At 35.5% G+C, this 26,533-nt stretch overlaps 1 protein-coding gene and 1 long non-coding RNA gene across 8 annotated transcripts in view; one reads left to right on the top strand and one right to left on the bottom strand.

The window, feature by feature from the left end:
* AKAP6 (A-kinase anchoring protein 6) overlaps nt 1-24,024 on the top strand; it is a 257,113-nt gene extending 233,089 nt beyond the window's left edge. For 2 of the 6 annotated variants that reach the window (XM_063160393.1, XM_063160390.1), the window contains exons 13-14: nt 13,573-17,039; nt 22,170-24,024. In XM_063160393.1, the coding sequence (XP_063016463.1) occupies nt 13,573-16,998 (3,426 nt within the window). In that variant the 3' untranslated portion in view covers nt 16,999-17,039; nt 22,170-24,024. The remainder of the gene's footprint in view (nt 1-13,572; nt 17,040-22,169) is intronic. The other 4 variants (XM_063160396.1, XM_063160394.1, XM_063160395.1 and 1 more) reach the window with 4 other exon arrangements.
* A 2,305-nt stretch (nt 24,025-26,329) lies between these two features.
* Nucleotides 26,330-26,533, bottom strand: part of LOC134420329 (uncharacterized) — a 48,321-nt gene continuing 48,117 nt past the window's right edge. For both annotated transcript variants that reach the window (XR_010028305.1, XR_010028307.1), the window contains one exon: nt 26,330-26,366. This is a non-coding gene — a long non-coding RNA (uncharacterized LOC134420329). The remainder of the gene's footprint in view (nt 26,367-26,533) is intronic.

The following is a 26,533-nucleotide window of genomic DNA, read 5'->3' as shown; positions in this document are numbered from 1 at the left end:
AGTCAGAGGCATACCCAATGCAAATTATGTGTTTATCTCAATGGATTATTCCAGCTGCTACAGAGGATTCCAATTTGTGTATGTCCTGCCCAGATCAGGTTTGTCTCTGTATAGAAAGCTGCAATGAGGTGACCGTGGAAATTAACTTTTTTGGGACAGGGAGAAAGGGAAAGAACCTGTGGTTTCTAGTGGATTTTACTTTAGTTGCCATTCAATATTCCTGCCTTTTTGGTGAGTGGGGAAGCTGCTTTTTATACAGAATGCTCATTCATTGAATGAGAAACATACCTGTTTTATGGAGCAGACAATTTCTTTTCTTATTCAACAGAGAGGGCTAATTATTGAAGGGACAGTATTACTCATGCATTTAAAATGGAGGTTTTGAGCTAAGGCAATTTGGGTTAAGGTGCCCTAATTCTCACATTGCCCTGAAAATGTCTGAAATATTAATTTGTCTGATCACCAAGTTCACTACTATACCTCATGAAAACAAAAAAATATTTCTTTTCTTCTGACTCATCTTATGTGTACATTACACTGAAAGTCCAGTGGAACCTTCATCTGTATTGGCTTGAAAGTATGCTGTACATCCAGCCACATATTTGAAAATAATAAGGCCACAATAAATGGGATGGCCTTGGGGTATAACACCCAAGGGATTCAATTGGTGTCGCTTTGTATCAATGTCCATGCATCATGGTAATTGAGGTAACATAACCAATTACCACATTTTAATTAGAGTTGCAAGGACTTGGGAAAATCTGCAATGGTGAGACAGCTCACTTGAAAAAAAAAAAAAAAAAAAAGAAAAAGAATAAAAAAGAAAGGCACTTCTTTCCACAAGCTTGTTCCTTAGGAGGTAAAGAGCCTGCTTAAATGGCTGTTCAGGAATTTTACCCGACAACCTCCTGGTTTCCTTCTTTATAATGCATTTGGGAAAACAAATTGTTAAAGTATATTATATTGCTTCTGATTTGGTATCTTTATTCTTTTACTCTATTTGTCTGTTTCTGTGATGCTTTCTGGGAAAGAAAACAGTTTTTACTAATGTTAGGCATGGTGTCTTCACTTCTCTATGTTTACTTCACTGATACAATATTTTTTCAACCCATAGAATGACATTTGTTCTAAGCTTAAAAAACACACACAAACCCCCTTGTTTCAGGGGCAAAAAAAGGACATTGTTCAGTTATTTGCTAGATAGCTGCGCTTGAAAAACTTGGTTTCTAAAAGTTTCTTATTTCATCATAAGCCATCATTTTGTAAGGTGAATCCTAGCTAAAAATCTTGCATAAAATTTAGAAGTTCATCAGGAGGGTCTAGCACAGCAAAGTATTGAGAGATGATTAACTTAATTGGATGAGAAGGGCACATTACATATTGTAAAGTGCTGAACACTCATTACATGATCTAGCCGCTACAAATTATTTAATGACTTATGTTTTAGTTTTGGTATTGGATCTCTTCCATATAGTCTATGACAGTACTGTCTTGATGGCTTGCATTTGCTCACTTTGGTGCTTCCTTAAAATATTCAATTTTCAAGTGAATGGATATTTGATTTTAGAGTTTGTAATATGATGCACCATCCTCATACTTGAGGTGTGTATGCTTTTGAACTTCTGGGTCGCATTGCATGTCTGATTTGTGACATGAAACAATTACCAGTAGGATCTAAAATATAGTTAAGCAGATGCTGAACCTAGGTCTAGATTTTTCTTGAACTTAATTGAAGATAGTACATCCCACATTCTTGCAAGAAATTCTGTGTTTCTCATCATTTTCTTGAGGACCAGCCATAGGTATGAGGGCAGTCATTATGGCAGTGCACAGAGTCTGGATGATCTGGTAAAACAAAGCTGGGAAAACCCTTGTTGTTGAGCAGGTCTTAGTAAAAAATTCCAGAACCTGTCAACTTTAGTCAAAATTCAGATCAATGTTTTGTTATATTCTTGGGAGTCTCCTGAGTGGTCACCTGCAACAGTACGTTTTTAGAGTGAATAAAAAGAAAAAAAGAAATATATTTAAGTCTTTCAAAAGAGGGCTCTACTCTATCCTCAGAGACTGCAAATCTTTCTGTCACAACTAAAAGTATAAGGTAAAAATCCAAGGGTGAAATGCTTCCTGCATTTCACCAATCTGCTATATATTATTCCACCATTTCCCTCACTCTGGCAGATGTCATGTTTTGCCACATCTTTGTAAAGCGACGGGAAGTTCAAACTCATAACCCCAGTCAAACCAGACAAATTCTCAGGAATAATCAGCCTTAGTGGGAAAATAAGTGATATTCAGAAATTGGAAATATGATGCTTCCAAAGCACGCCGATGCTGAAAGAACTGTCAAACGCCATTTAAACAGCAAAAATACCTCATTAAAAAATAAAAGCTAAAATGATTAGGTTTTAATTTTCAAGGACAGTGGTCTTCAAAAGAACTCACTTCCTATTTAGGCACTTAAGTACAGGGTCAGATATTTAATAGTGCGGAGCAGACACTGACTCTCATTGCAATGCCTTGTGTTCAAATTACAGGATGAAGTCAGTGTTTTATTTAGATGCCTAATATCCACTAATCATAAGTTCATGACTCAAGCCAGGATTGTTTTAAAAATTACAGTTAAGGGAAATATGAAAGTCACAAACTTGTGATTTTTTAGTTAATTGAATGACTTGTTGCTCTGCATGTCCAATCAATCCAGTTCTGCAAGTATATGAGTGTAATTGAGGCTAATCTTCAGATCTTTTTTTTTTTAAGAGTTCTCAAACAAAGTAGTTTTTAGAAAAAGAGGAAGAAAACTTATTTTCTGATAGGTTGAAGTGCAGTTTTTTCAATCTTACATGGGCCTTCCATATAAGATGATAGGGCCATAATATTTATGCCACTATGGAAATATATTTGCAGGATCTTCAGGAAGTATATGCAAAGTCAGTATCCCATTGTTCACTATTATAGCATATTCTAGGAGCTGCACCAGCTCTAAGCAGACAGGAATACAGTTAAAAACTATTTTTAAAGTAAATGAAAATAACAAAGGTACAATTATTTACTCTTTTTTTCTTAACACACAAAGGAAAAGGTATCCAACAGAATTATCAGGCAGGAGATTTAAAACAATCAAAAGGGAATGCTATTTTCATGGAGTGAATAATAAGAATGAAATTTGTTCCTACAGGATGTGGAGGATAGCAAAAATAGAAATGACTTCAGTAAGTAATCAGATAAATTAATGAAGGAGACATCAATTAATGCTTATTAAATTCCAACTCTGAAAGTCCCCACAGGCTGACTTCTCAAATTTGGGAGGGCAGCTTCTAAATTCTTCTGTGTGTTTGAGGGTTTTCTAACTTTTCCATAAACATTCACTAGCAACCACCTCAGGAGATGAACTTAGTTGAATGGACTGTTGGTCTCACCTAAAATGACTGTTGCTGTTTGAAAGCACATGAATTTGTAGATTTGGAGGCCTACCTATGCTATATGTACAGTGAAGAAGTTTTACAATATGCCTAGAAAGTTTTCACTGTATTTGGAGGGGTTTTTGCTATTTCTAAAAGCTGCAATGCAGCCATTTATGTTGTGTGTTTTCACCAGAAAAAAACTTTCAAAAATGCACCCACTTAACAGTTTACCAAGACATTTCTAGCATAGTTTTTCTGTAAAACATGCAGAAATTATAATAAATACATCTACTTAACATTTAAATATGCACATACATTTATATCAGAGGTGCTATAGTAATACTATAATACACATTAAATAATAAAATGTAAATAATGAGCAAGGATCATTTAAGTTTCATTTCTACTTATATACAAGACATTTGTGTCATTGTTGTAGCTCTAATCCATATCCAGGTCTTCGTGTCTGGTGTGTGCAGTAATATGTAAATTACCTAGCCAGCTGGGTTAAGCAGTGTTTGTTTATTCTATTTCTTTTGGCATAGCGTACAACTGAATTTCTGCCAAAAATGTGGCTGCTCCAGGGAACACTGTTCAAGTCGAAGGAAGTTTTGAAAGGAAAGATATATCATGAGTCCTTACTCTGTGAAACAGTATAATCAAGAGAAACTCTGTTCATAAAAAAGACCTGTATTAACCTAAAACAATGAGTTTGTAAAATACAATGAGCAAACAGAATCTTTTTAGAACACTCTGTTTACATCTACTTTGTAAACAAGAATACAATACTAAGAGGCAGTGACTTTTTCATGCGTGGGAAGCATGACTAAAAATGGTGAAATGTGAAAATGGAAAGTTTAAGAAAAATTATTTTTAAATGGCATGTTAATATCCCCTAACACATAGAGTTAAGTGCATTTAAATTTAGAAACCAGTGATGTTTAAATGTTAAAAAATTGCATTAATGATGTGAGAACTATCTACTTACACTTGCAGTCCTTTCAGTCTTGTCTGACACTTCCTTTTTTATCCAGCCAGCTAATTTCCCCTCCTTTGTGAGGAGTAACTGTTTTCACACTAGTGCTTACCCAGCAAGCCTCCTCATTGTTTCATGGTTAATTATCTTCTTGAGCTTCACCTTCTCAAGCGAAGGGAGAAGGACTGGGCCTCCCCGCAGCTCTAATGAAAGCTAAGTTTGAGAGATTCACTTTGTGAATAAATGCAGTGTCTGATCTACAAACATAATAAATGAGTTCCTAAACTTTATGGAGTCACAGCTCATTCAGCAGGTTTACTGGTTTACTGAACAATTCAGAAAGACACTTTATTCTAAGAATCCATTTTGATTTTTAAAAGGGGAGGAATATTGTTTCAGTGTGAAACAAAATGCCATAAACTGTTCCAAAATTTCTAAGCACTACACAAAAAGTACATGTCAAACATACAGTTTCAGTAAAAACCTGAACAGCTGCATGAAAGACTTAGAGCATATTAAAAACACTTCTACTGATAACATTCATACTAATAGCCATGTGCCCCTCAGTTATTGCTTTGTAAGCTCTTAGTATTTATTGGACTTTTTGTGCCTCACCAGCAATGAAAATAGTCATTGTGGATAGACTGAAATCTTCAACTTATGCTTTGATTTTGAGCCCAAATTTAAGCTGTGTAACATTTAAAATAAACTCACCTGTAAGAGAGGAAAGTTGAATAACGGCAATATAGTGATTTTGTATCAGTGAGTTACTCCTTATTGCAATATTTTACTCTGTGTAACTAAGACAGGCATGTATAAACCCCTCACAATAGCAAGGTATTGTTGTCTACTACTTTGGCTTTTTCCAAGTGAATTTCTACCAAGTTTGCTTATATCAAATAATTTTGCAAGTGACCAAACCAAACAGTGTACTTGAGACGCTGCACAGTACTTATTCAATGTACTAGCTTAGATTGGAAATTCCAATCCTTTTTTTCCAGACAGCTCCAGAGCTGTGTTGACATCTATTATGCATAGAGAGAGGTATAAACATCATCACTTACCAGAAAAGGTGAAAAGAAAATAATGTGGAAGTTCAAAGATAAGATGATCTTGGTGAAAGAGCTCTGCCTACCTAGGGACTGCTTATATTTGGAGATTAGGCCAGTGTTTCTATATTGCAACATTTCAAGAGCAGCTTTTCTTAGATATAGGCTGTGTAATGGCAAGGAGCAATTGTGCTGTTGTAGCCTCAAAGTGCTTACCATTGTAATTTTGATTCATTGCCAGAACTCCCTACCACTTACTGACAGCTGTGGTGTTTAACTTAGCACTTGGAAATCCATAGGTGGGCAGACTGTGCAAGTACTTGTAATATACAGTATTCTTCTAACCTTTGATTTAACAATACTTGCTTATTGTCTCCCTTCGAGTTGATATCTTAAATTTACAAATGATGAATCAATCACTTCAGGAAATGCCAGAACTGAAATTGCAGAGAAATTGCATTGAAAATTTAAATAAGGGGGACAGGGAGTCCATTCTCATTGATAATGTGAATTTGGTGGTCTCTCAACTGATTCAGAAGAAGAAACTGATGATAGGGATGGGTATTTTTCATGCAGTCCTGTTATTCATAAATAATAGATAAAGTCTCCCTTTCCAGTATACTGGAAGAATTTTTTATTTAGAAATTCAAGTCTCTCTATTCTAGCTCTTCATGAGAAAACTTTCTTTCTAGGTTTCTTCTAAGGTCAAGCTCCCAAGGGCTTATGTCCTGCTCTTTTGTACCTTATTTCTGTCTATGTTTCTATGGTGATTCTCACTCTTCAGAGTTTTTCACAAACCCTCATTTCTACTGAAACAAAGCTCTTTAAAAAGCCATGATTTTGGTGTCCTGATGTGCCTGCTGTAGATTGGAGATGCCTGTTGTATCTACTGAGTCCATTCATAGCATCCACTGAGTTGTTCTGGTTTAACTGAGAATACACTGTTAAAGGAGTACCAGTTCCAGTGTAAATGATACTAAATTAAAAGTATTATTAGCAGTTTGCAGACCTCTTTACTAGTACAAAGACAAAGCAACAGTGATTTTATTGTCCCACTTTGCTTTGTTGGTACAAATTTTTTATGAGCATCTAAATGCGGAATGCAATTGATTTGGCATTAATATGATGTTCCACAGGTTCCCTGGTTTTTCTGGATATTTTATAGTCTTAACTATAAAGAAGCCATTTGGGTCAAATTCTGAGACTCTGCATGAATGAGCTCCCACCAACTTGCCTGGGCATGTACTGAGGTGTGGTGCCAGGATTTGCTCTGTTCTGAACTATGTGTGCAGGGAAACATTTTGGATTTAGATAAAGCCAGGAGTGTTTTTCTAAGAGTTTCATAAAGGGCTTGTGATGGATTCTTGAACAAAGAAAAACATATATTTCTCTGAAGTAAAGGTGAGATATGAAATGACATTCAAGGGCAAAAAATCCTGTCATGTAACCTCTTGACAGATGAAAAGAAAGCTACAAAGCAGTAAAAACAACAGTTGGTAAAATATGTCATGTAGCCAGGTTTTCTCATCACAAAAAAAAAGCCCAAATACACAACTTGGGATATAGGTCTGGGATTGTAGACCTATTTGGATGACAATATTACTCAATATAAAAATGTTATAGATGTTCTTCTTTCTAGTAACATCTAAAGGGATTCTTCTGCAAATAAGAAACATAGATGTTAGAAAGGATATGGTTGCAAAAAAAAAAAAAAAAAAAAAGAGGCAAATGCTTCTGTAGAGGATGGAAAACAGATAATGGGTAGGTCATTAACAATGATCCTTTGGACACAGAGCAGGGACTGAACTTCTTGAGTCCCTGCTTTTGCCTTGATCTGTGATCAAAGTTAGTTCCTGCAGGCCTTCTGCTGACATGGCTCACCTTCTGTTTCAGCCTGGCTTGTACACTCCAGTGTGATGTGTGAGTGGAGTGTGATAGAGAGGCTGGAGCCTTTCACTCTTTTGTCCATCTGACACTGCAGGCAGCTTACCAAGGGAGTTAGAATACCCTCATAGGACTCCTATGCAGGCTCAACTGACCCCAGAATTTTACTTAGCATCAAGTGACATAGAAATGGCAGAAGAATGCTTAGAGAATGGACATTTTCCCTGACTTCTAAAACACTTCTCCTACTAGTAGGAGTTAATAGTTTTCAGCTGGGCTACCTGTTAAAATGCCACTGCAGTTATTTTACCTGTTGCTTAGAAGATGTGCCCAGAAACCTGCTGCCATGATAAAGAAAATTACCTGTTTTAAAACCTAGATATGAAAATAGTAGTCCTTTAAACTGTTATTTCTGAGTATTATCAGAGAACTTCAAACCTCATCATAGAGACCTGAGCAGAGGTGGAGTCTCTGTTGTTCCCAGCTTATACTGAGACCCTTGCAGGTGACATCTGTGGCTGCTGAGGGCAGAGGCGAAGTCTGTGTCCTTCCTGTGGTACAGGACTCTGTGCATACAACCACCCATGTAAGACCCTGGCACTACCTGTAAGCATACATGACCCCTGAAAGAGCAGGAGGAACTCTGCATGTGCAGGATTGAGCATGTAATGTCATCGAGAGAAGCAATAATAACTGTAAAATGCAGTAAGAGATTACCACAGATTTAGTTCTTATTTTCTCGGGAAATAAATGCATACTTGCTTTTAATTGCAATTGTAATAAATACATAAGTTCATGTATGTTTTTTCATGATCTGTGATAAAGCATGCTGCTTCCATATATTCTGAGAAGATATTGTAATGTGTAGGCCACTTTGGTATTATGCACAGGGAATATTATGCATATACATATGCTTATGCATATTAAAAATTGGTGTTGGGACATGAGGATAGTTTTTTTGATGACTGTGATATAGGGAACACCATTTAGAAAATGAGTTTAAGTGAGGCAGAGGTGAAGTGGCACTGTACACTACTATTTCCCTCAGCAGAAGTACTTGGAATGCTTGCATTTTTCAAAAGACAAAATCATGTTTGTCTTCCTTGAATGTGCACACATTCCTGGAGGTGGGGGATGGTTTTCTGTCCTTTTTCTTTTTTTCCCTGGCCCTTAAATGCAGTTGAGATTGGATAATTTGGCCACAGCAACTGAAGGATATGTTGCAGGGAAGGAGGAAGAACAGAGTTTGTATTTATTATTGTAAAAGCTCTTTTTTTTTCATGTTAATTCCTTTAAAAAAATATAATAATACGTAGGGGTTACATTACAGGCCTGTTTCACCAACTCAAAGTATCTGTACTGGAGTAGCACATGCAAATGAAGCCAAAACAGAGAATCATTGTTTAATGTAATTTGCTTCAGAAAAAAGCTAAACTATTCTTGTTTTAGTAAAAAAAAAACCAAATAAAAATTTCATTTTGACACTTTTGCTTAAAGAGCGTTGGGGCTGAGGAAATATCTTTATTTAGCTTAATAACCTTATTTCTTCCCATTAACATTTTCTGCAGAGTAACTGGTTAGCCATTAAACACCAACTCTACAAGGATTTAAGCACGCACCTAATTGTGCTCACAGGAGTTATCCCACTGAAATGGGAATGCTTTCCTGAGCAAAATAGTTCTGGATTCAAAGTAGGAATAGCTAAAATCCTTAAAGCAGCACTTTCAAATACATTAGAATTAATTTAACCTTTCACTCTTCCGAGTCTATAATTTGATTGATTATTCACTTAAAACTTTTCATGCAACAGTACATGCTTCCTAAGTGGTGTTTATCTAGTGGAAATATGCAAAAAATAGGAGTATGCATAATATTGTGCATCTTTTGATTCTTATTATATTGAGATTTTTTAAATTTTCTTGGTCAAAACTATTTGCTGTTTCTTACTTTTCTTACTGATCTTAGAGATCTTCTCTAAATGTAGTGGTATTTAGTGACTTTATAGTGTTAGAGACCACTCAGACCTACTTTAAACCTACCCATTTTTTGAAAAATTAGATACACATTTTTACTCACACATTCTTTCATATATAAAAAAAAAGTTTCTGAATTCCAGGAAATTTAGTGCCATCAACCTATATCACAATAGTTTTTGCCAGACAGGACAGGTACCTTTGCAATGTTTTGCCACAGACTCCAGCAAAGCCAGGGCTTAAGAGTCAGCATAGAGGGCTCACTCCATTGAAATGTGATGTTCTGTAGCACACTCCAGGACTCTCTTTAAATATAGTCTGTCTTACATGTGGAGATCAGCATGTCTGTCTGGGATAGACCCCTTCCTTTTTGGGTATTTGCATTTCAAGAAGGGATTATAGAATCAGAGAATCATACAGTCAGAGAATGGTTTGGCTTAGAAGGGACCTGAAAGATCATCTAGTTCCAATCCCCCTGCCATACACAGACTCTTTTCACTGGACCAGGTCACTCAGATACCTTGATCCAGGCTAGGTAGAATGTCCTTTGGAGTCTTCCTAGAGAGTCAAATTCTCTAGGAAAGACATATTCTTAATTAACTGAAACAAAATAAAAAACATGCTGCAGCTCTTACACAAATAAATCTTTCCCAATTGGAAATGGAAGTAGAAGATTCATCTACTTTGTGTGGAAGATGAATTGTACAATACTATACAGTTCACTCAAATGGAAAACATGGAAGAAGAATTAACACCATATTTCCCAGTAAAGTGAGCAAACAGAATTTCTCTCTGGCCCTATCTGACATTTATCATTTGTACCCTCCTCTGTATAACACCAAGTAAAGCATAAGGTCGGCGAATTTTAAACATTCTGTTGGCAAAACCTAACAATCTATTACTAACATGATAACTCCAATCATCCAGCATCCTACCTCTGCACTGAGCAGCCTGAAAATGAGATATCTGATATGTTAAAAATGATTCCTAAAAATTCCTAGGATTTTACCTCACTACTGCTGTCAGGGCAAATGTCAGCTGGAGTGACACCACCTTCCATTGTTCACTCCAGAGATTTATTCCAGAGGCTATGGTGTGGCACTTCCAAAAACTACCTCAATCTCTTCCTTGTTTGAACAGTTCACTAAATTTTGTAAAAAAAATATAGGGAAAATATATACCTGTACTAAAAATGCCAAATACAAAATGTGTGTGACTTAAGCTGAGTGGTTTGTTTCAAAGTTAAAACTTTTCCTGTATTTTGGAAGGGCTGCCAGTGTAGCTGATAACCACTAAAGTTGTACTTCAAGGGATATGATATTTATAACTACAGTAGTAATTTACTAATATCAATTTAGTCAGTTCCTTGGAGAGAGAAAGCTATATTAGTAAAATGACCATATCTACATAAGAGTCTTTGCGAATATAAGCAACAATCAGAAGGAAAATAAAAGAAAACAAAACTAAATAAAATAAAATAAAAAATTTTAAAAATCCCCTGCCATCAAGCTAAGACTGCAAAACTTCTGAGTATATGCCAGGACTCAGAAAAGCATGTGCTTTTTAAGAATAAAAAAATAGGCTTTGAAGTGGGGAGCACTCAGTGAAGATGAATGGGCTGAGGTCACAACTCTACATGTTTTATTGTTTTAGTCCATCTGACTTGCTGAACAAACAAGCAGCCAAGTGCTGATTTACAGAGGGAAGGTTATCTTCCTGACCAATGAGGACCAAATGTTTTGTTTTGAAACAGAATCAGATTCTATGGAACATAAAATTCTTGGAACCTGCTGCTGATTTCCTGCCTTTAGTAATTTCTTCATGCAGCTGCCAGAAGCTTAAAACAGTAAAATCAAGCAGTTTAGGAAACTTCCCACAGCAATGTCTTCCTAATGCTGAGTATGACAGGATTGTAAAACATGACACAGAAAAAATGAGCCATTGAATCTGATTTCTTTTTTAATCTAACAGATTTTCAAATAATTTCATTTTCTTACATTTTACTTAAATGTTACTTAAGGGTCATCTACAGCTGGGAAACTGAGTTCAGCTAAGTACAAACCAGGAGCTTTTATTAAAACACAGCAAACTGGCAAATCCAAATAAAGATTTCTGGATCCACAATGAACAGAACTGCTCTGATAGCCATAACTGTCTAGTAAATGCGTGTTTTCACAGGAATTTTTCTTTAGCCAATGTCTCATGGGGGAAAAAGAAAGAACTCTAGCAGAGGTACTCTATAAAAACTTTGGGGTAGGTAGATTCACAAAGAGACTCAAACCTTCAACATTAGTCATGACAGATTCATGAAATACCAAAGGCCTCCTTACCGGCCAAGAATGAAAAAAATTCTTTCTCACTTGCAGTTCTGCCCATTACTATATGTGATCTCTTAACACAGCTGCAGGACTCAGGGACCTACATTACAGCTAAGTCCAATGAAGCACGAGCATGTAGATTTATCTTAGATGGAGAGAGTCTTGATTTATCAAGTAAGTTAATAATCACATCACCCCGATGAATGGTGGATAGCTGCCCAGTTTGGGGGAAATAATTCCGCCTGATTTCCGTTGATTGTTTTAGCCTTTTGTTTAGTGGACATACTGGGATGATATAGCCTTGTTTCTTGCACAGAAACAATGCCACCTATATCCATAATTAAATAGGCACTGGAGCAGAGATTTGACACTATCTGTGTCTGTGCCTCTTGCTGGTAAAACATGCCAAACACAGCACTGCAGGACAAAATTATCCTCATCTATCTATGACCAAATTAATATCTGCTTTATGCAAAATGATACAGGACAAGAAAGCTTCTTTTAAGAACAGCATGTAGGTAGGGCTTCTCCTGAGAGAATAGCTTGGTTCATATCACTTATGCCCGGTTTGGCAAAGTGTCCCAGCCCAAAATCTGTGTCCTAGCTATGGAACTCACAAAAGGGCTGTGAAGCTTTAGTTCGTACTTCAAAGAGAGTTTCCAGCTGAGAATTGAAGTCAGAAGTACGTGCCTTTCCCTGCACAATTAGCCTTGGCCGAGTCTTGATGAATCTAAGTCAGTAACTAAGTTGTGCAGAACTGCACTTTATTGGACTTCATTTTATCTGCTTTATATTTGCTGGGATTTGCTCTTGCTGTTTGGCATCATGTCAATGCTGTATTTTAAAAACATCACTTGCTCAAAGAAAATTGGAGAAAGCAGAAGATCAGAGTTGAGAGGTTTCTTGGAAGAAGTGTTTGTGTTTCTGGATACAGTGATTGCTGTTCAGCTGTTCAGATGATTTAAAATAAACAATTCTACATTAGTCAACAGTTCTATTACAAGACTCCTTGTAAAAGCAAAGCCTTCTCTAATATGGAGGCCTCTCAGGAAATAGAAGAATAAAGTGAAATTAATTTGTGCTCAACCTCCAAATCAGTGATCATTTCAGTCTTATTTTCAAGGGCTTAAAGTGGTTTGGTACTGTTGGCCACTTGACAAATCACATCTGAGTAAGAAAATTTGTCAAGGTGTTCTTCCTCTTCCACACATTTCTAGAAGGAACAATTCTTGTTATCACATGTTCTGAGTCATAATAACAAACATTACTGGAAAGTTACAAATATGTTAAAAAGAAAATTAAGTTTCTCACACTTATTTATCAGTCAGTCCTTTTTCAGAGAAGGATACCAGAGCGGACATTATTTGAAACTCATGTAGCACTTGATCTTTCAGCTGAACATATCAAATTCATTAATCTTACTTACTGATCATTTGTACTGCTTTTATTATCAAGTAAAGAATAAATACAAATTCTAGCAAAAATTCATCAAGACTTGTGATCTGTTGTTTTAAGGCTGACTACAGAGAAGTTTGTTATAAACATTTCAAAAATCATTTCATAAATCCTTTACATCTTAACTATTTTAAAATTAAGCAGGCTAAGAAAGTTTTTCATATATTCAACATAATTGCATATTTTTCACTAACACACTTCTGTTGTGATTTCAAGTTAAAAACTTTATATCTATAAAATGACTAACCACAATTAATATATTAAACTGAAATTTCTGTATTATATTTTGACAGCAAATAAAAAGAAACAAAGAAGTCTAAGAAATCTTTGGAAATGTAATTGGTTTCATTTTAATTGATCATTTTAATAGCACACAAGGCGTAACAAAATTAAAAGCCTATTAGTGATCATTGTTCCAAAAATGCACTTTACTTCCATTAACTTACATGATTTTAGTGGGAGCACATCTAAAGTACAGCTGTAAATATTTTTAATCTTTGACTTTTTCTTTTACAGGAGCCTCTAAATGTTATTGATCCCAGTTTGATGGATCTAAATGGTCCAAGTGAAGATGCACTAGAATGGGATGAAACTGACATAAGTAATAAGCTCATCAGTATTCATGAAGACTTAAGTGATCCTGATCAGGAGCTCAACAAGGATGATCTAAACCAGAAACCTGCCTCAGAAGAATGTGGTGATAATGATGTGAATGAGGATGAAAATATCAGTAATCATGGAATTCCTCTTTATTGTCCCAACATTACTTCCCCTCCAAATCCTCACATCTATCAGGTCTATAGTCTTCATAATATTGAATTATCAGAAAAAAAACATATCCCTTTTTTGAAAAAAACATCCAGACTCTCCAGTGTAATGCAGTCTAACATTTTAAACAAAAGTCTCAGTAAAGATTCATCATTTTCATCTACCAAATCCCTGCCAGATCTGATAGGAGGTACCACATTGGCAAAACCATATAACTGCATGTATCAGAGTGGGAACATAAGCAGGCATTCTGAGAGTGAGAGTGGGATAGTGAGTGAATGTGATACAGAAACTACAAATAATTCAGAAATTTTTTTGCTAAATGATATTGAAAGCAGTCAGAGTAATCCTGAAATTGGGCATGTGGAAATCCAAGTGGAAAATGTAATAAAACCAAAACTAAACCAAGATGAAGAAGATCATACTAGTCTTTCAGATGATTTCCAGTTGGCTCCTTCTGTATGCTGTGGAAGTGAAAACGATGAAGATTTGGACAGCATTACTATGTCCAACCCTGGTTGTCCAGAAGAATTGCAAGGAAAACATGATGTGTTTACATTTTATGATTATTCATATCTTCAAGGCTCCAAATTCAAATTACCAGTGATAATGAAACAATCACAGATTGAAAAAACACATACAGAGGGTAGTTTGTTTCATGACTTTTGTTTTGACAAAATATCTGGTAAATCCGAACATAAGTCAGGAGAGTCACAACCAGATGGGTTTATTCATGATCATACTCTGGCAAGTATCTGTGGAGAATCAGATCCCAGTTCTGGTAAATCTGTAGAAACTGTAAAAAAATTACCTGTTACAGAGAATACAAGACAGGTTTCCACTTTATCTCATAGTTCTTCTTTAGAATCTCTGTCGGTAGTAGGTGATTTGTTCAGCTCAGGTATTTTTAAAAGTGGAGATGGTCTTCAGCGAAGTGCCTCTTTGGAGAGCTGGCTGACTTCCTACAAAAGCAACGAAGATCTTTTCAGTCATCATGGCTCTGGAGACATAAGTGCAAGCAGTGATTCTGTTGGAGAGCTCAGTAAAAGGACATTAGATCTTCTGAATCGCTTAGAGAATATCCAGAGTCCTTCAGATCAAAAAATAAAGCGCAGCATCTCTGATATGACACTCCAAAGTAGCTCTCAAAAAATGTCTTTTACTGGACAGCTGTCTCTAGATATTGCATCTTCAATCAATGAGGATTCAGCAGCTTCTCTCACTGAACTCAGCAGCAGCGAGGATCTTTCTCTTTGCTCTGAAGACATTGTACTACACAGAAATAAAATACCAGATTCAAATGCATCATTTAGGAAACATCTTAATAGATCTGTAGCTGATGAGAGTGATGTCAATGTCAGCATGATTGTTAATGTCTCCTGCACTTCTGCTTGTACTGATGATGAAGATGACAGTGATTTGCTTTCAAGTTCCACCCTTACCTTAACTGAGGAAGAGCTAGGTATCAAAGATGAAGATGACGACTCCAGTATAGCAACTGATGAGGACATTTATGAAGAATGCAATTTAATTTCAGGACTTGATTATATAAAAAATGAGCTCCAAACCTGGATTAGACCAAAATTTTCCTTGACAAGGGAGAAAAGAAAAAGTAACCTCAGTGATGAAATTCAGCGCAGTAAAGAAGTTAGTAATGAGACATCAAAAGCCACAGATACATTAAGCATTGAAACACTGTTGAATGGTTCAGTGCAGAAAATATCGGAAAATAATGGCAATAGTAAGAATATACCATGTGATCGTGGAAAAGGGACAAAGAGTCACCCAGTGAAAGACATTTCTCAGGTTGTGAAGGATCAGCTTGTGGATGATATGGAAAATGGCAATGTCGAAAATACTCTTGGCAGCCAAAAGGAAGGTCTTGTTAGTGTCACAGCAACCCCCAAAACTCATGCATCACATGATGTCAGAGAAGCTGAAAATGAGTGTGGTGTCTGTGAAGCATTTACAGACAGTTCAGATGATTCACATATGGATGGCAAGGAGACTGTTCTTTCTTCAGCTGGATCCAGGAACCCTCCAAGAGAATGTCAAAGTCATCTTCAGCCTGATCATCACTCTGTTGCTTCCTCTCCTGCAAAAAAGCCTTGCCTTGAATCTTCCTCAGAAATTAATTCTGTAGTCATGCAAGATACAGCTTTACAGACATCCTTACCTAGTGGTCAACAACATAGAATAAATGCTACTGAAAAATTTCCTGATTGCTGTGCTGCCTTGAAATCCAGTGAAGCAGAATGCAACTCATCAGCCAATGGTTTTGATATGTGCTGTAACTGTGAATCTGCTGATTTTGATAAAAAAACCATGGAAGATGGCTCAGTACACAATTTTGTCAGGGAGATAATAGACATGGCATCAACAGCTTTGAAAAGTAAGTCACAACCTGAATGTGAGTCATCTGCTCCAGCTTCATTAGCACAGATCAAGGAAAAAGTGTTAGAACACTCTCACAGACCCATCCAGCTAAGAAAAGGGGACTTCTATTCTTATCTTTCACTTTCTTCTCATGATAGTGACTGTGGAGAAGTAATCAAATACATCGAGGAAAAGAGCAGCACTCCTGTGCCACTGGACTTCACAGATGAGAGAGAAGATATTGAATGCTTCTTTGAAGCCTGTCCTGAGGAAGAACGGGTTGAGCAGCAGCAACAGTCTATTTCTAATGGTTCTCCTGAAGCACAAGTTGAGCAGCAGCAACCTATTTCTAACCCTATTTCTGAAACATCTGCAGAGTCACTAGGTGAAGTGACTCCAGAGTCATTAGAGTTAAAAACTTCTTCTGAAGGTAGGGATTTATCTTTCTTATGTGGGGATGACAATGATATAAATATTCCAAATACTAACAAAAAATGTACATCAAGTAATTCAAAAAATGCTGATGATAATTTGCTGTTTTCAGATGGACGAAATGAAAGTTTGGAAAAGAATTCTCCAGAGGTTAGCACTAAAAAGAGTAGTGCAGGAAAATCACCTGGAACGGAAGATAAAAAAGGATGTGTTGCTGCTTCTGAAGAGGCCTCAGGTACAGAGTTTCAGATAAAGCCTGGCCATTCACAGAAAAAGGATGGTTCACAACAGAACAGAAAAACTCTTACTTGTGAAGAAAATCTCCTCAAACTTCATAAGGAAAGACATATAAATATGCACAGATAGAATGTAACCCTCTCCAGGCACATAGATTATTCTAAAAACAGGTATGTACTCTACAAGTTGCACTTTTTTTTTTTACTTTTTTTTTTACTTTTCTTTTTTAACTTTTTTTTTTTGTACAATGGAAGGAGATGAATCATCAGCCAGGGCTTCTGTTTCATGATAGTGTTATGTCATTTGTTTTGATTACACTATAATCCCAGTTTACATGCCACTAGTCAACAAATGCAGTGAATACGAATTGCTTTTTGCCCTTTGGCTTTGCACTGTCTGGAGCTGCTCCCTTCTGGAACAAGTCTGCTATCTTGCAGAACCTGGGAATTCCTCCAACGTAATATATCAGTCTCCATTCCCTCCTCAGCCGAGGGAACCAGAAACCATTCCTGCTCATTGATGCCTTTCTCTGCAGGCATCTGGTCTTAGGAGGGGTTCAAAAGCGCTTGATAAAGCTAAACTTCCAGTTCTACAAGAACTAGTTTGTTTGACTAGTGAGTTGAAGTTCTACAATATTTCTAGACAAACCATGAAGAATGGCTAAGCAGACTGGAGAATAGAGAGATAATAAGTAATCTCCTGATGCCAGTTAACCATTATTTTAATTCAGTAAGCCATTATTAAGAACAGAATTATTACAACATAGCATTAGGCCAAAAGCTGAGGTTTCCAAAACAACAAATCTTTACAACATCATCAAAGTATATAATGTGAGGGTAATGGAGATGGAAACTCATGACTGTCCAGTACCCAGCAGTACTGCAACCTTCGGTTCTCTTTTGTGGTAAGCATTTTGAAACATGAATAAGGTGATGGAACCTAAGGCAGAAAGGTGGTCCTGATCTCTACCAGTGTTTGAAAGTGGTTCAGATCTGGAATTTCTGACCTCACATAAATGTTGAACAATTGCTGCACATTTAATTACGGAAGAGGATCTACAAAACCACTTTTGGGTCAGTTCCTAGCATTCAGCACTGCAGTTTTCAGTCTCACTAGTTTGGTGACCCAAAAGCCAGCACAGCTCTATCAAATGCCATTAGTCTTTGGAAACACTCCTCCAGCAGACCACAGCCAGAACAGCAACTCCAAATGCCAATCCAATTCCAAATGCTGCTGCTTGCCAGAAGTTGTAGCAAGGGAATTTACTATAAAAAACAAGGCTAAGCATGGGACAGATTTCCTTGAGGAGTTCTTGAGTCTCCACCTCTGGAGATTTTCAAAATTCAAGTGGATGTGGCCCTGAATAATCTTTTCTACCTTTGAAAACAGCCTTCCTTTTAACAGGAGGTTGGACCAGTTGATGTTCAAGTTTCCTTCCAACCTAAATTATGCTATGATTCCAAGATGTTGGCAGGAGAAAAGGCTGTTATTCATCACTGCCCATGGAAAACATTAGTACTCTCCTATGGCAAACTATGTAGCTGTAGCAGAGGATCACATATGATTTGTACAAAATAGATTTATTTGCTGCTCTTAGAGATCTAACTTTCTCATTTTTTGATTTTGTTATGTTATATTTCTAAGCTTTGGGCTTTCCATTTATTGGTGGTTTACCCAGCATTCCCACAGTCACATATATATTTCTAGCAAAGCCTTTAGGTTATGACAGCAATAGTCTACAGCTTGCTGCTATCTCAACACATCTCTGTTTGACTAATGCATTATCTTGGAACCATCATAGCAAAGAGGATGTGTCTGGAATGTTTTTGAAATAGGCCATCATGACCTGCTGATTGCCAATTAGGTTAATACTTGGACACATCCAAACAATTGGAGAAGCAATGGAGATGAACTATGAATTGCAAAACTCATAGATAATTCTATGTATTCTAGAATTAAATTAAATTGATTATGTGTATATAGAAGTCTCTATTTGGAAATTGAGATGATGACAAAAGTCTGAGATTTTTAACTGAAACTGATATAAATATAAGCTCTCCAAGTTATTGTTTTGCTAGTTTTCTCATTTTTTCACTCATTTTTATAATATTATTTTGAGGAAGAATATGTGCTGTAGTGAGTGTGATTTTATCCTTGTTCTCATTCTTTCACTGATAATGACATGTCTTTTCAATTTGTTAGTACTTTTGCTCTGAGGATCTCAAAATACTGCATAAACTTACCTCACTCTTCAGAACTTTATAGTTATTTGCATGGTAGCCAGATTTTTTTTTTTCCATAAGACTGGAAATGAAAATATGCAGTTTGTGTGAGTTCTAAGATTGGACACAGAGGATAGGTTTAATAAAAAATGCCCCACAATGCAATAAAATATAATGCAAAATCTGGATACAGCAACTTAATAGGGTTATGTTATAGCTTTCACTTTTGCCCAGGGGCTGACAAATTATTTTAAGAGAACAAAGCTCTTCACACTACATTCCCACTTTTTAAATGTAGGAAGATACACTAGTTCTTAACTTGTACATATAGCATTACTTCCATGGAAACTATGTACTGTATTATTCCCAGTAGTAAAGTTCTAGAATACATATAGTTTATCTCTGACACACCAAAAATGAAAATATGAGCTGCTAGGTTTGGTTTCACTAAAGTCTGAGCTCCCTTCCCCCATCCACAAGCTTGATGCTTTAACTTCATCTCTCATGCTATGGGGAATGAATTACAGAAGCAATCTATCCTAATTTGTTAACTTATTCAAATAACAGTTATTATACTTAACTATGCTAAAGATTATCTTTTTGGTGGCAGATTGTTTATTTTTTGATGAGGCTAATTACTGATTTTCCAAAGGTAATTTACATTTATTACTAATACATCTTTTAAAATGTGACAGATAAATGTTGTTCCCATAAGTGTATTATGAAAAAAGTTACTATTTAAAAACACATTATTTAATTTGAAAGATAAATGGCAAACACCATTATTTTTCCTGAAGCACCTGTGCTGTAAGCTCATTTAAATGTGTAATTCCATGTGTAGCTGCAATACTTAGAAAAAAAATCTATACTATATGTGTACCTTAAAAGCATACTGAGAATTCAAAGCTGAAAAAGACATGCTTTCAAATGTGGGTTGATTTTGTACTGTTTTAGTATTTGCCCTGGCTTTACAGGGGAATAAAACTAATAGTGAATAAATAGTTTTATCAAATAGTGAATGAATAGTTTTGTCAAATGTTGCAGTCCTGTTGTTTAACAGTGTGCTACACAAAAAAAAAAAAAAAAAAAAAAAAAAGAAAGAAAGAAAAAAAAAAGAAAAAAAAAAAGAAAAAAAAGACCATTGTGGGAAAATTATTATAATTCTATGGGCAGATTCGAAAATCTCTCTGACAGCACTGACTACTCCTTCACATGAGCTGACACAGAGTTCTTCAACAAAGGTGCTCATAAAGCTGCACTGATTTTATTTCTCAATTAGGGGTCACCTTGAAAGATCTAGCTGTACATGAGAGCATGTGATCTTCTGCTGCCACTGTGACCCATGACTCACCAATGGGATGGGAACTTTTAGTGACAAATTCAATATGCATAGAGATCAATACATTTAGGACATTTATGTGTTCTACCCAAAGTCTTTTCTAGAGGATGCCTTAGAATTCTGTGTGTAATCTGTTAGTTCTTACAAGTAAATAAAAGCTATTTCCTTACTTCTGTATTTTAAATTTAAGTTTTAACTTAATTTAGGGGAAAAATAATTTACTTGCACTTAAGAAAACACAATTGATTTTATCTGACAGTGCTGCAATATTAGATAGAATATTCTGCCACTTACTATCACCAGGAGAAATCCAGCACTGGTGCTCAAAGTGTCTGACTGTTATTTCCTGCTCAGCAATAGATATTTTGTATGACATTTTCCTTTCTTGTCTCATTTTTTTAGCAACAAAATAATGAGAATAATAATCAGTGAGACCTATGAAGAATAGCCTATTTATGTAAAAGTATTTTGAGATCCACAGATAAAAGACGATACATAACTGCAAAGGACTGTTGGTTATTTATTTCCTACAGGAGGAAAAACCCCACATTTACTTAATAGTTAGTATATAACAATTTACTTTTAGAGACTGGAACTACAATAATAATCTAAATCTTTGCTTAATTTTTTTTTCTAGAGATTTTTATAGGGAAGTAAATAATATAAAGTTTCTTTATAGAGTTTAAAGCAGTCTTGACTTTTTAGCTCCTTACAGTACCTGACTCTAAAAAAGCTAAATAAACAGAGAGTCTTGTATTGAAATTTATGAATTACATAATTTTTGAAAAATCCATCAGTGAGACTTTTCTTACTCATGCCAGAATTGTAGAAACCTTTGATACAATCTGCCACTTTATTCAGATCAGTTCTTCATTAATATCTGAACAGACAGCTGAGCTTTTCAATATTTTCAAGTAAGAGTATTTCTTGTATAAATGGGGAAGGATGTGGTCAGTTACAACAAAGAAGATCAAAGGAGATGGTAACTGGATAGATCCAGATATTCCTGCTTAACTTGGAAGGCACATAATGCATGTCTGGAGTGCCTCCTAGGAAATGCCTATGAGATGTACTTTGCACTAATCTTTGAGCTGTATTCTGACAGTTATTTCTTCATAATTCTCATCATAAGCCCATGCTCTTTGCTGAATAGTTTTACCATAAACTCTGAGCTGGATAATTCTATAGTAGGCAAATTTAACTCATTGCTGGTACTAGAAGTGTATAAATAGTTATTTACAATTTAAAAATGCAGGGATGATACTGACAATTCTATTCACAGACCACTTCTGTGACAGTCTTTTCCTCTTCTCCATTGAAGTCTCTCTATGTATGTTTGCACAAATATTAAAATAATTGTTAGATAGATCTCTTTGTTGCTTGACTTTTGAAAGTTTCCATGTTTCCATTGGTTGGTGCACTTCTGTGTGCTGGAGGTAAGTTCACAGGAAACGATGAGGATATGATCCAGGGAAAAGGTTCAATGTGATGAACACCCTTGTTTCTTTAGAAGCAAAGTCTTTATGAAAATCAGTGACTTTTCTACATCAATTAATTTTTTCACATTTACTTGTACCTCAGGCTGTTAAAAGTAACTTTTTGCCTACTGTATGCTTCTGCATTAAAGACTCTGGCATGTGACCATTTAATGGCTATATATTATTGTTCTGGAAGACCTATGTTTTGCAAATAAAATTTCATTTTCTGTAACCTACTATTACTTTTCTGTTTCCTTTTAGAAACTTGGCTGCAATTCAGGTGCAGGTTCATCCTGTAAACCCTGGGATGACCTCCAATTCCATTGTATCACTGCCCTTCATTAAACTGACTCCCAAGATAATTTTTTTTTCCAAATGTGGTTTGTCCATGTTGGCTTTGTGGTCAGGCTGCATATGCTAGTCCTATTTCAGTGATCATTTTATTTTGTAGCAAGGCCATTTGCCTTCATATGGATTCCTCTCCCAAGCTACCTCTAATGACCTCCCCTTCCTAAATTGGATGCTCCTGTACTACTTACCACTGGTTCTGTTCTTTAAAGTACTATAGAATTCACAGTCAGTCTGGTTCATCTTTTCAGAATTGTACCTGTCAGTACTCTTCTATTTTATGTATCAAATTTAATATTTATCTGTATAATGCATAAGTTTATTGAAACTATTTTGCTTTTAAAGTGACTATTTTGTTGGATTGCAGCAAAAAGAAGTCATTGGTCCTCCTGATTCAATACATCTAAAAATTAAGCAATTTAAATAAATGGCATTTTATTTATTTAATTTAAAAATTTAATCTATGCAACACTTCAAGAAACAACTACATAGTGTTGTATATTAGAAACTGTTGACATTCTACTGAATTAAGTATAACATTTTGGGTTTTTATGCTTCTTGAGGTGGTAATGAGAAAAAAGTTTTTAAAAAATGTGTGCCTTGCTGTATTTCTTATACCATTTATTAAAAAGCTGCTTTCACAGTAAAATTATGTTGGTTTGAAAGGAGGAAATAGCAAGGTTAAGATGTGTGAATAATTTCTGTATATATGTATAACCAACTGCAAACATTGATGTATAATGACAGTATAAAATGCTTTCATGTTTGTGATGTCCAGTGATGTGGAAATTATAAGCCTTAAAACCATTAGATTGCATGGTAATTAGAATTGGCACAATAAACATAGTTTATTGGGGAAAAAAAAGCAGAATTGGTGATCTGTTTTACCTGCGTTCCAAGCAATGCTTTCTCAAAATTCCAAAGAATATGGTTTTCCTTGCAAATATTCCTTAGAGGTATACAACTCTTTAACTGATGAAGATTTGTATTGTCTAAGTCACAGGTAAAGAACTTTGTCTTTAAAGATTCTATAGGTCTTTTGGGCCAAACAAGGAGATACAAATGTTTAGTATCTCATACAGTATTTTATAGCAGACCATTTAATTGTTCATCAGCAACAGTTTGTTGTCCAATTCTTAAAATTTCATTCATTTACATAATCATATTGAATGAGTTCTATCTAGATGCTCTAGCAGTTGGCTGTTTTGATGACTTAGATTGTACATTTCAAGTGCTTTTATCTTTTGCTAAAAGATATTGAGTGGCCAAAAAAAGCCAACCAGCCAGCTTTATAAGTTAACTCTGCAAACATGGCATTCATCTCCTAAAAACACTATTGGGAAGGAATGTCAGGAAATTTAAGACAAGCAGTGCCCTCTGATGCCACCTTTAATCATTATATTTCCAACTATATAAACGTTTTTACAAAAAGCTTCATCATTCCTCCTTTAAAACATGGACATCAGTTTGACAAGCTTAGCTGTAAGAAGAGAGAAGCTACACTGACCAGCAGATATATTCATGCAACACTGAAGGAACAGATATTTAAGAACAATCTCATGTTTTCCAAAGTATTAACAGCTTCCTATTACTGCAAAAGGGAAATTATTTGTCTCTAAATTTAAATTTCTGCAGTGTAGCCTTAGGCAAACTATGAGGTTTGTAGGGCAGCAGTAACAGTGCTTATCTTTAAGTATAAATAAGAAGTATTTATTATACGAACATTTTGAATCTGCAGAGATTTTGCACATGCATATCTTTTATCTTATATATAAGTCTAACAAGTTAACCAATAATTACATAAGATATATAATTATATAGCTGAATACTACTTTATTGTATTTTAAAATTTTATATATATATAAATATATAGTCATTCAAAATATAACTCCTAATTTTATTTGCAGTGACAATTATGTTTATTTATGAGTTATCTCAACCATGATTTTTAAATGGTCTTGACAGAGGAATTGAGTTAATAATTATTCTTCTTTTTTCCCCAGTATTTTCTGATTTATGCTATCTTTTTTTTTAAACTTACTTTGACTATGGTCATACCTTGCACTGTGACAACAGGCAAACCAATAATTCAGTGGCTTTTCAGATCTGTCATCTCACCCAACAGACTGTGCATAACTCCATCAATTACTTGTACCATTCTATTAGGCCATTTGCCACAAATTCACTTTTTTCCTGGGGGAAAACAGTATTACTTGTCAAATCAATAAACCACATATTCATCATACAATATCTGGAATACTATGTGGTCACAACTCAAATTTCTGTGGTTCCTCTCTGAGAGACTGAAACATTTTATTTTGACTAGTAATCCCACATCTATATTATTTGGTCTCATGAGATGAAGTTACCATTTTTAGGCTTTTTTGGCTAGAAAATTTACTCTTTTACAATTTTTATTCTCAGAATTGACTTTTTTATCAATAAAAATTGATTTTTAATTGAAACACTGATATATATATTCCACAGGACTGTTTCCTCTCTTAGTGCAAATCATGCTTATGGCCATATTGTGCTGGAACTTCATGCAATTTCCTAAAGGAAAATGTTGGTATGGTATAAAACTAATGTTGATATACCAAGAGTACCTTAAGATCAGCCCATGCAGAGAGTCTTGTATAGAATTCATTCCTGCTGGTGAAATTCTTTTGTGGCAGAGAGGAATGCTGCAAGCTTTCTGCAGAATTTATTCCCTACTAAAGTTCCACAGGCTGCTTTTTATTCCACACACTCCCAGCCTCATGCTTGAACAACATCTGCAATGTGTGAGGAGGCCATTTGACAGCAATGGCCCTGACACATGGATCTCCTTTTCCTCCCTACTTCACATTTCTCCCACAGAGAGCCAGAGCTCTGCAGCTCTAAGCAAAGGCATTGCACACTAACACTAGTGCTAAAATACATGCCTGGGACTACAGTTAAAAACATTTTTTTTCACTCAAATGAGTTTTAAATATGGATAAGCCACGTCCTCAGTCTCTCTTACTTAATGGTTTTCATTTTTCCCAAGGTAAGTAAAAGATTTTTAGTGATACAATGCACCTATGCAGTACCACTGTACTGGGAAGAAAGTCAGGTGGTGTCTCCACGTTCTTATGGTTGTTTGTGCTGTTCATTGTATACAAGTGTACACATCAGCATGCAAGCACATGAAAATATTCTCAAATTGTTCCTGTTTGGTTGCAATGAACTCAAATAAAGAGTTGCTGTCATTTAGACAACATCTTGACCTTCCTCCTTGGTAACAGGAAGCACAGAGGACATAGCCTTCCACACCACATATTTTAGCATTTCATTGCAATTCCCCTGTGTTGATGAAAACAACATATTTTGAATAACATGTATCTGCTAAGATGTCTGCTTTTGGTTCTTTGGTCCTTTTTTATTTGGCCAGAAGGCATTGGGAACAATGTTGTAAATTTTTCTGTGCTATTGTGCACAGGAAAGGGGTTATTAATGTTTAGGCCAGACTGTACTTGGCTCAAGAGGATTAACAGGGATGTCAAATTCTTAGCCAAGTCAATCTCCTCCACTGACAAGTTATAACAAACGTATTCCTAATAATAGCATCACTTTGAGAGGGGTTTTGGCCAACAAATGACATCTGATCTATTGCCTTCAGTGCTGTGTGTCTGATTTTTCAGAGTTGCCCTGTCTTTTATGCCTTTTCCACCAACCTCAAAAGCTTACATTTTTCATATGATCTCTGTTTGCTCAGTAAATATATGTTCATCTTTAATATTAGAAATGTGCTAAGGACTATGACATAAGTGAAGTTGGCATCATTTAAGTCTGTGTACTGGAGGAATTCTAGGTGCTTCAGTGCTTTAAAAATGGAATTTCCTTTGCACTAGAAAGCAGAATTACTTTACTTCTGGTGAGTGGAGAAATAAGCTAAGTTAAAACTAAAGTTAAAATTGTATAAATTAGTAATTTTAGATTACAAATATTACTGTGCTATCATAGTTATTGTCAAAGTAGTTATTAAAATTTACAGTTATATAATGATTAAAATTAAATTAAATGTGAAAAGAACAGATAAGTAAATATTTTTACCTCTGCCTTATATTGAGCCCATGTATCTGTGGCATTCTGGAAGTGGAAGGGAAAATAATTTTTAAAACATATGAAATATTTTAAACATTTTTCTTTCTTGTAATTAGTGTAAGGATGTTTTGAATGCAGCAAGGATCTAGTTGTAGCATTTTCCAAACATTATGAGAGCGACAGGGAAAGGCATATTTCACAAGATTTCAACA

Source organism: Melospiza melodia, chromosome 6, assembly GCF_035770615.1.
Source record: "Melospiza melodia melodia isolate bMelMel2 chromosome 6, bMelMel2.pri, whole genome shotgun sequence".
Taxonomy (NCBI): Eukaryota; Metazoa; Chordata; class Aves; order Passeriformes; family Passerellidae; genus Melospiza; species Melospiza melodia.
Note: the sequence above shows the minus strand (reverse complement) of the source record. Positions and strands in the feature narration are given on the sequence as shown.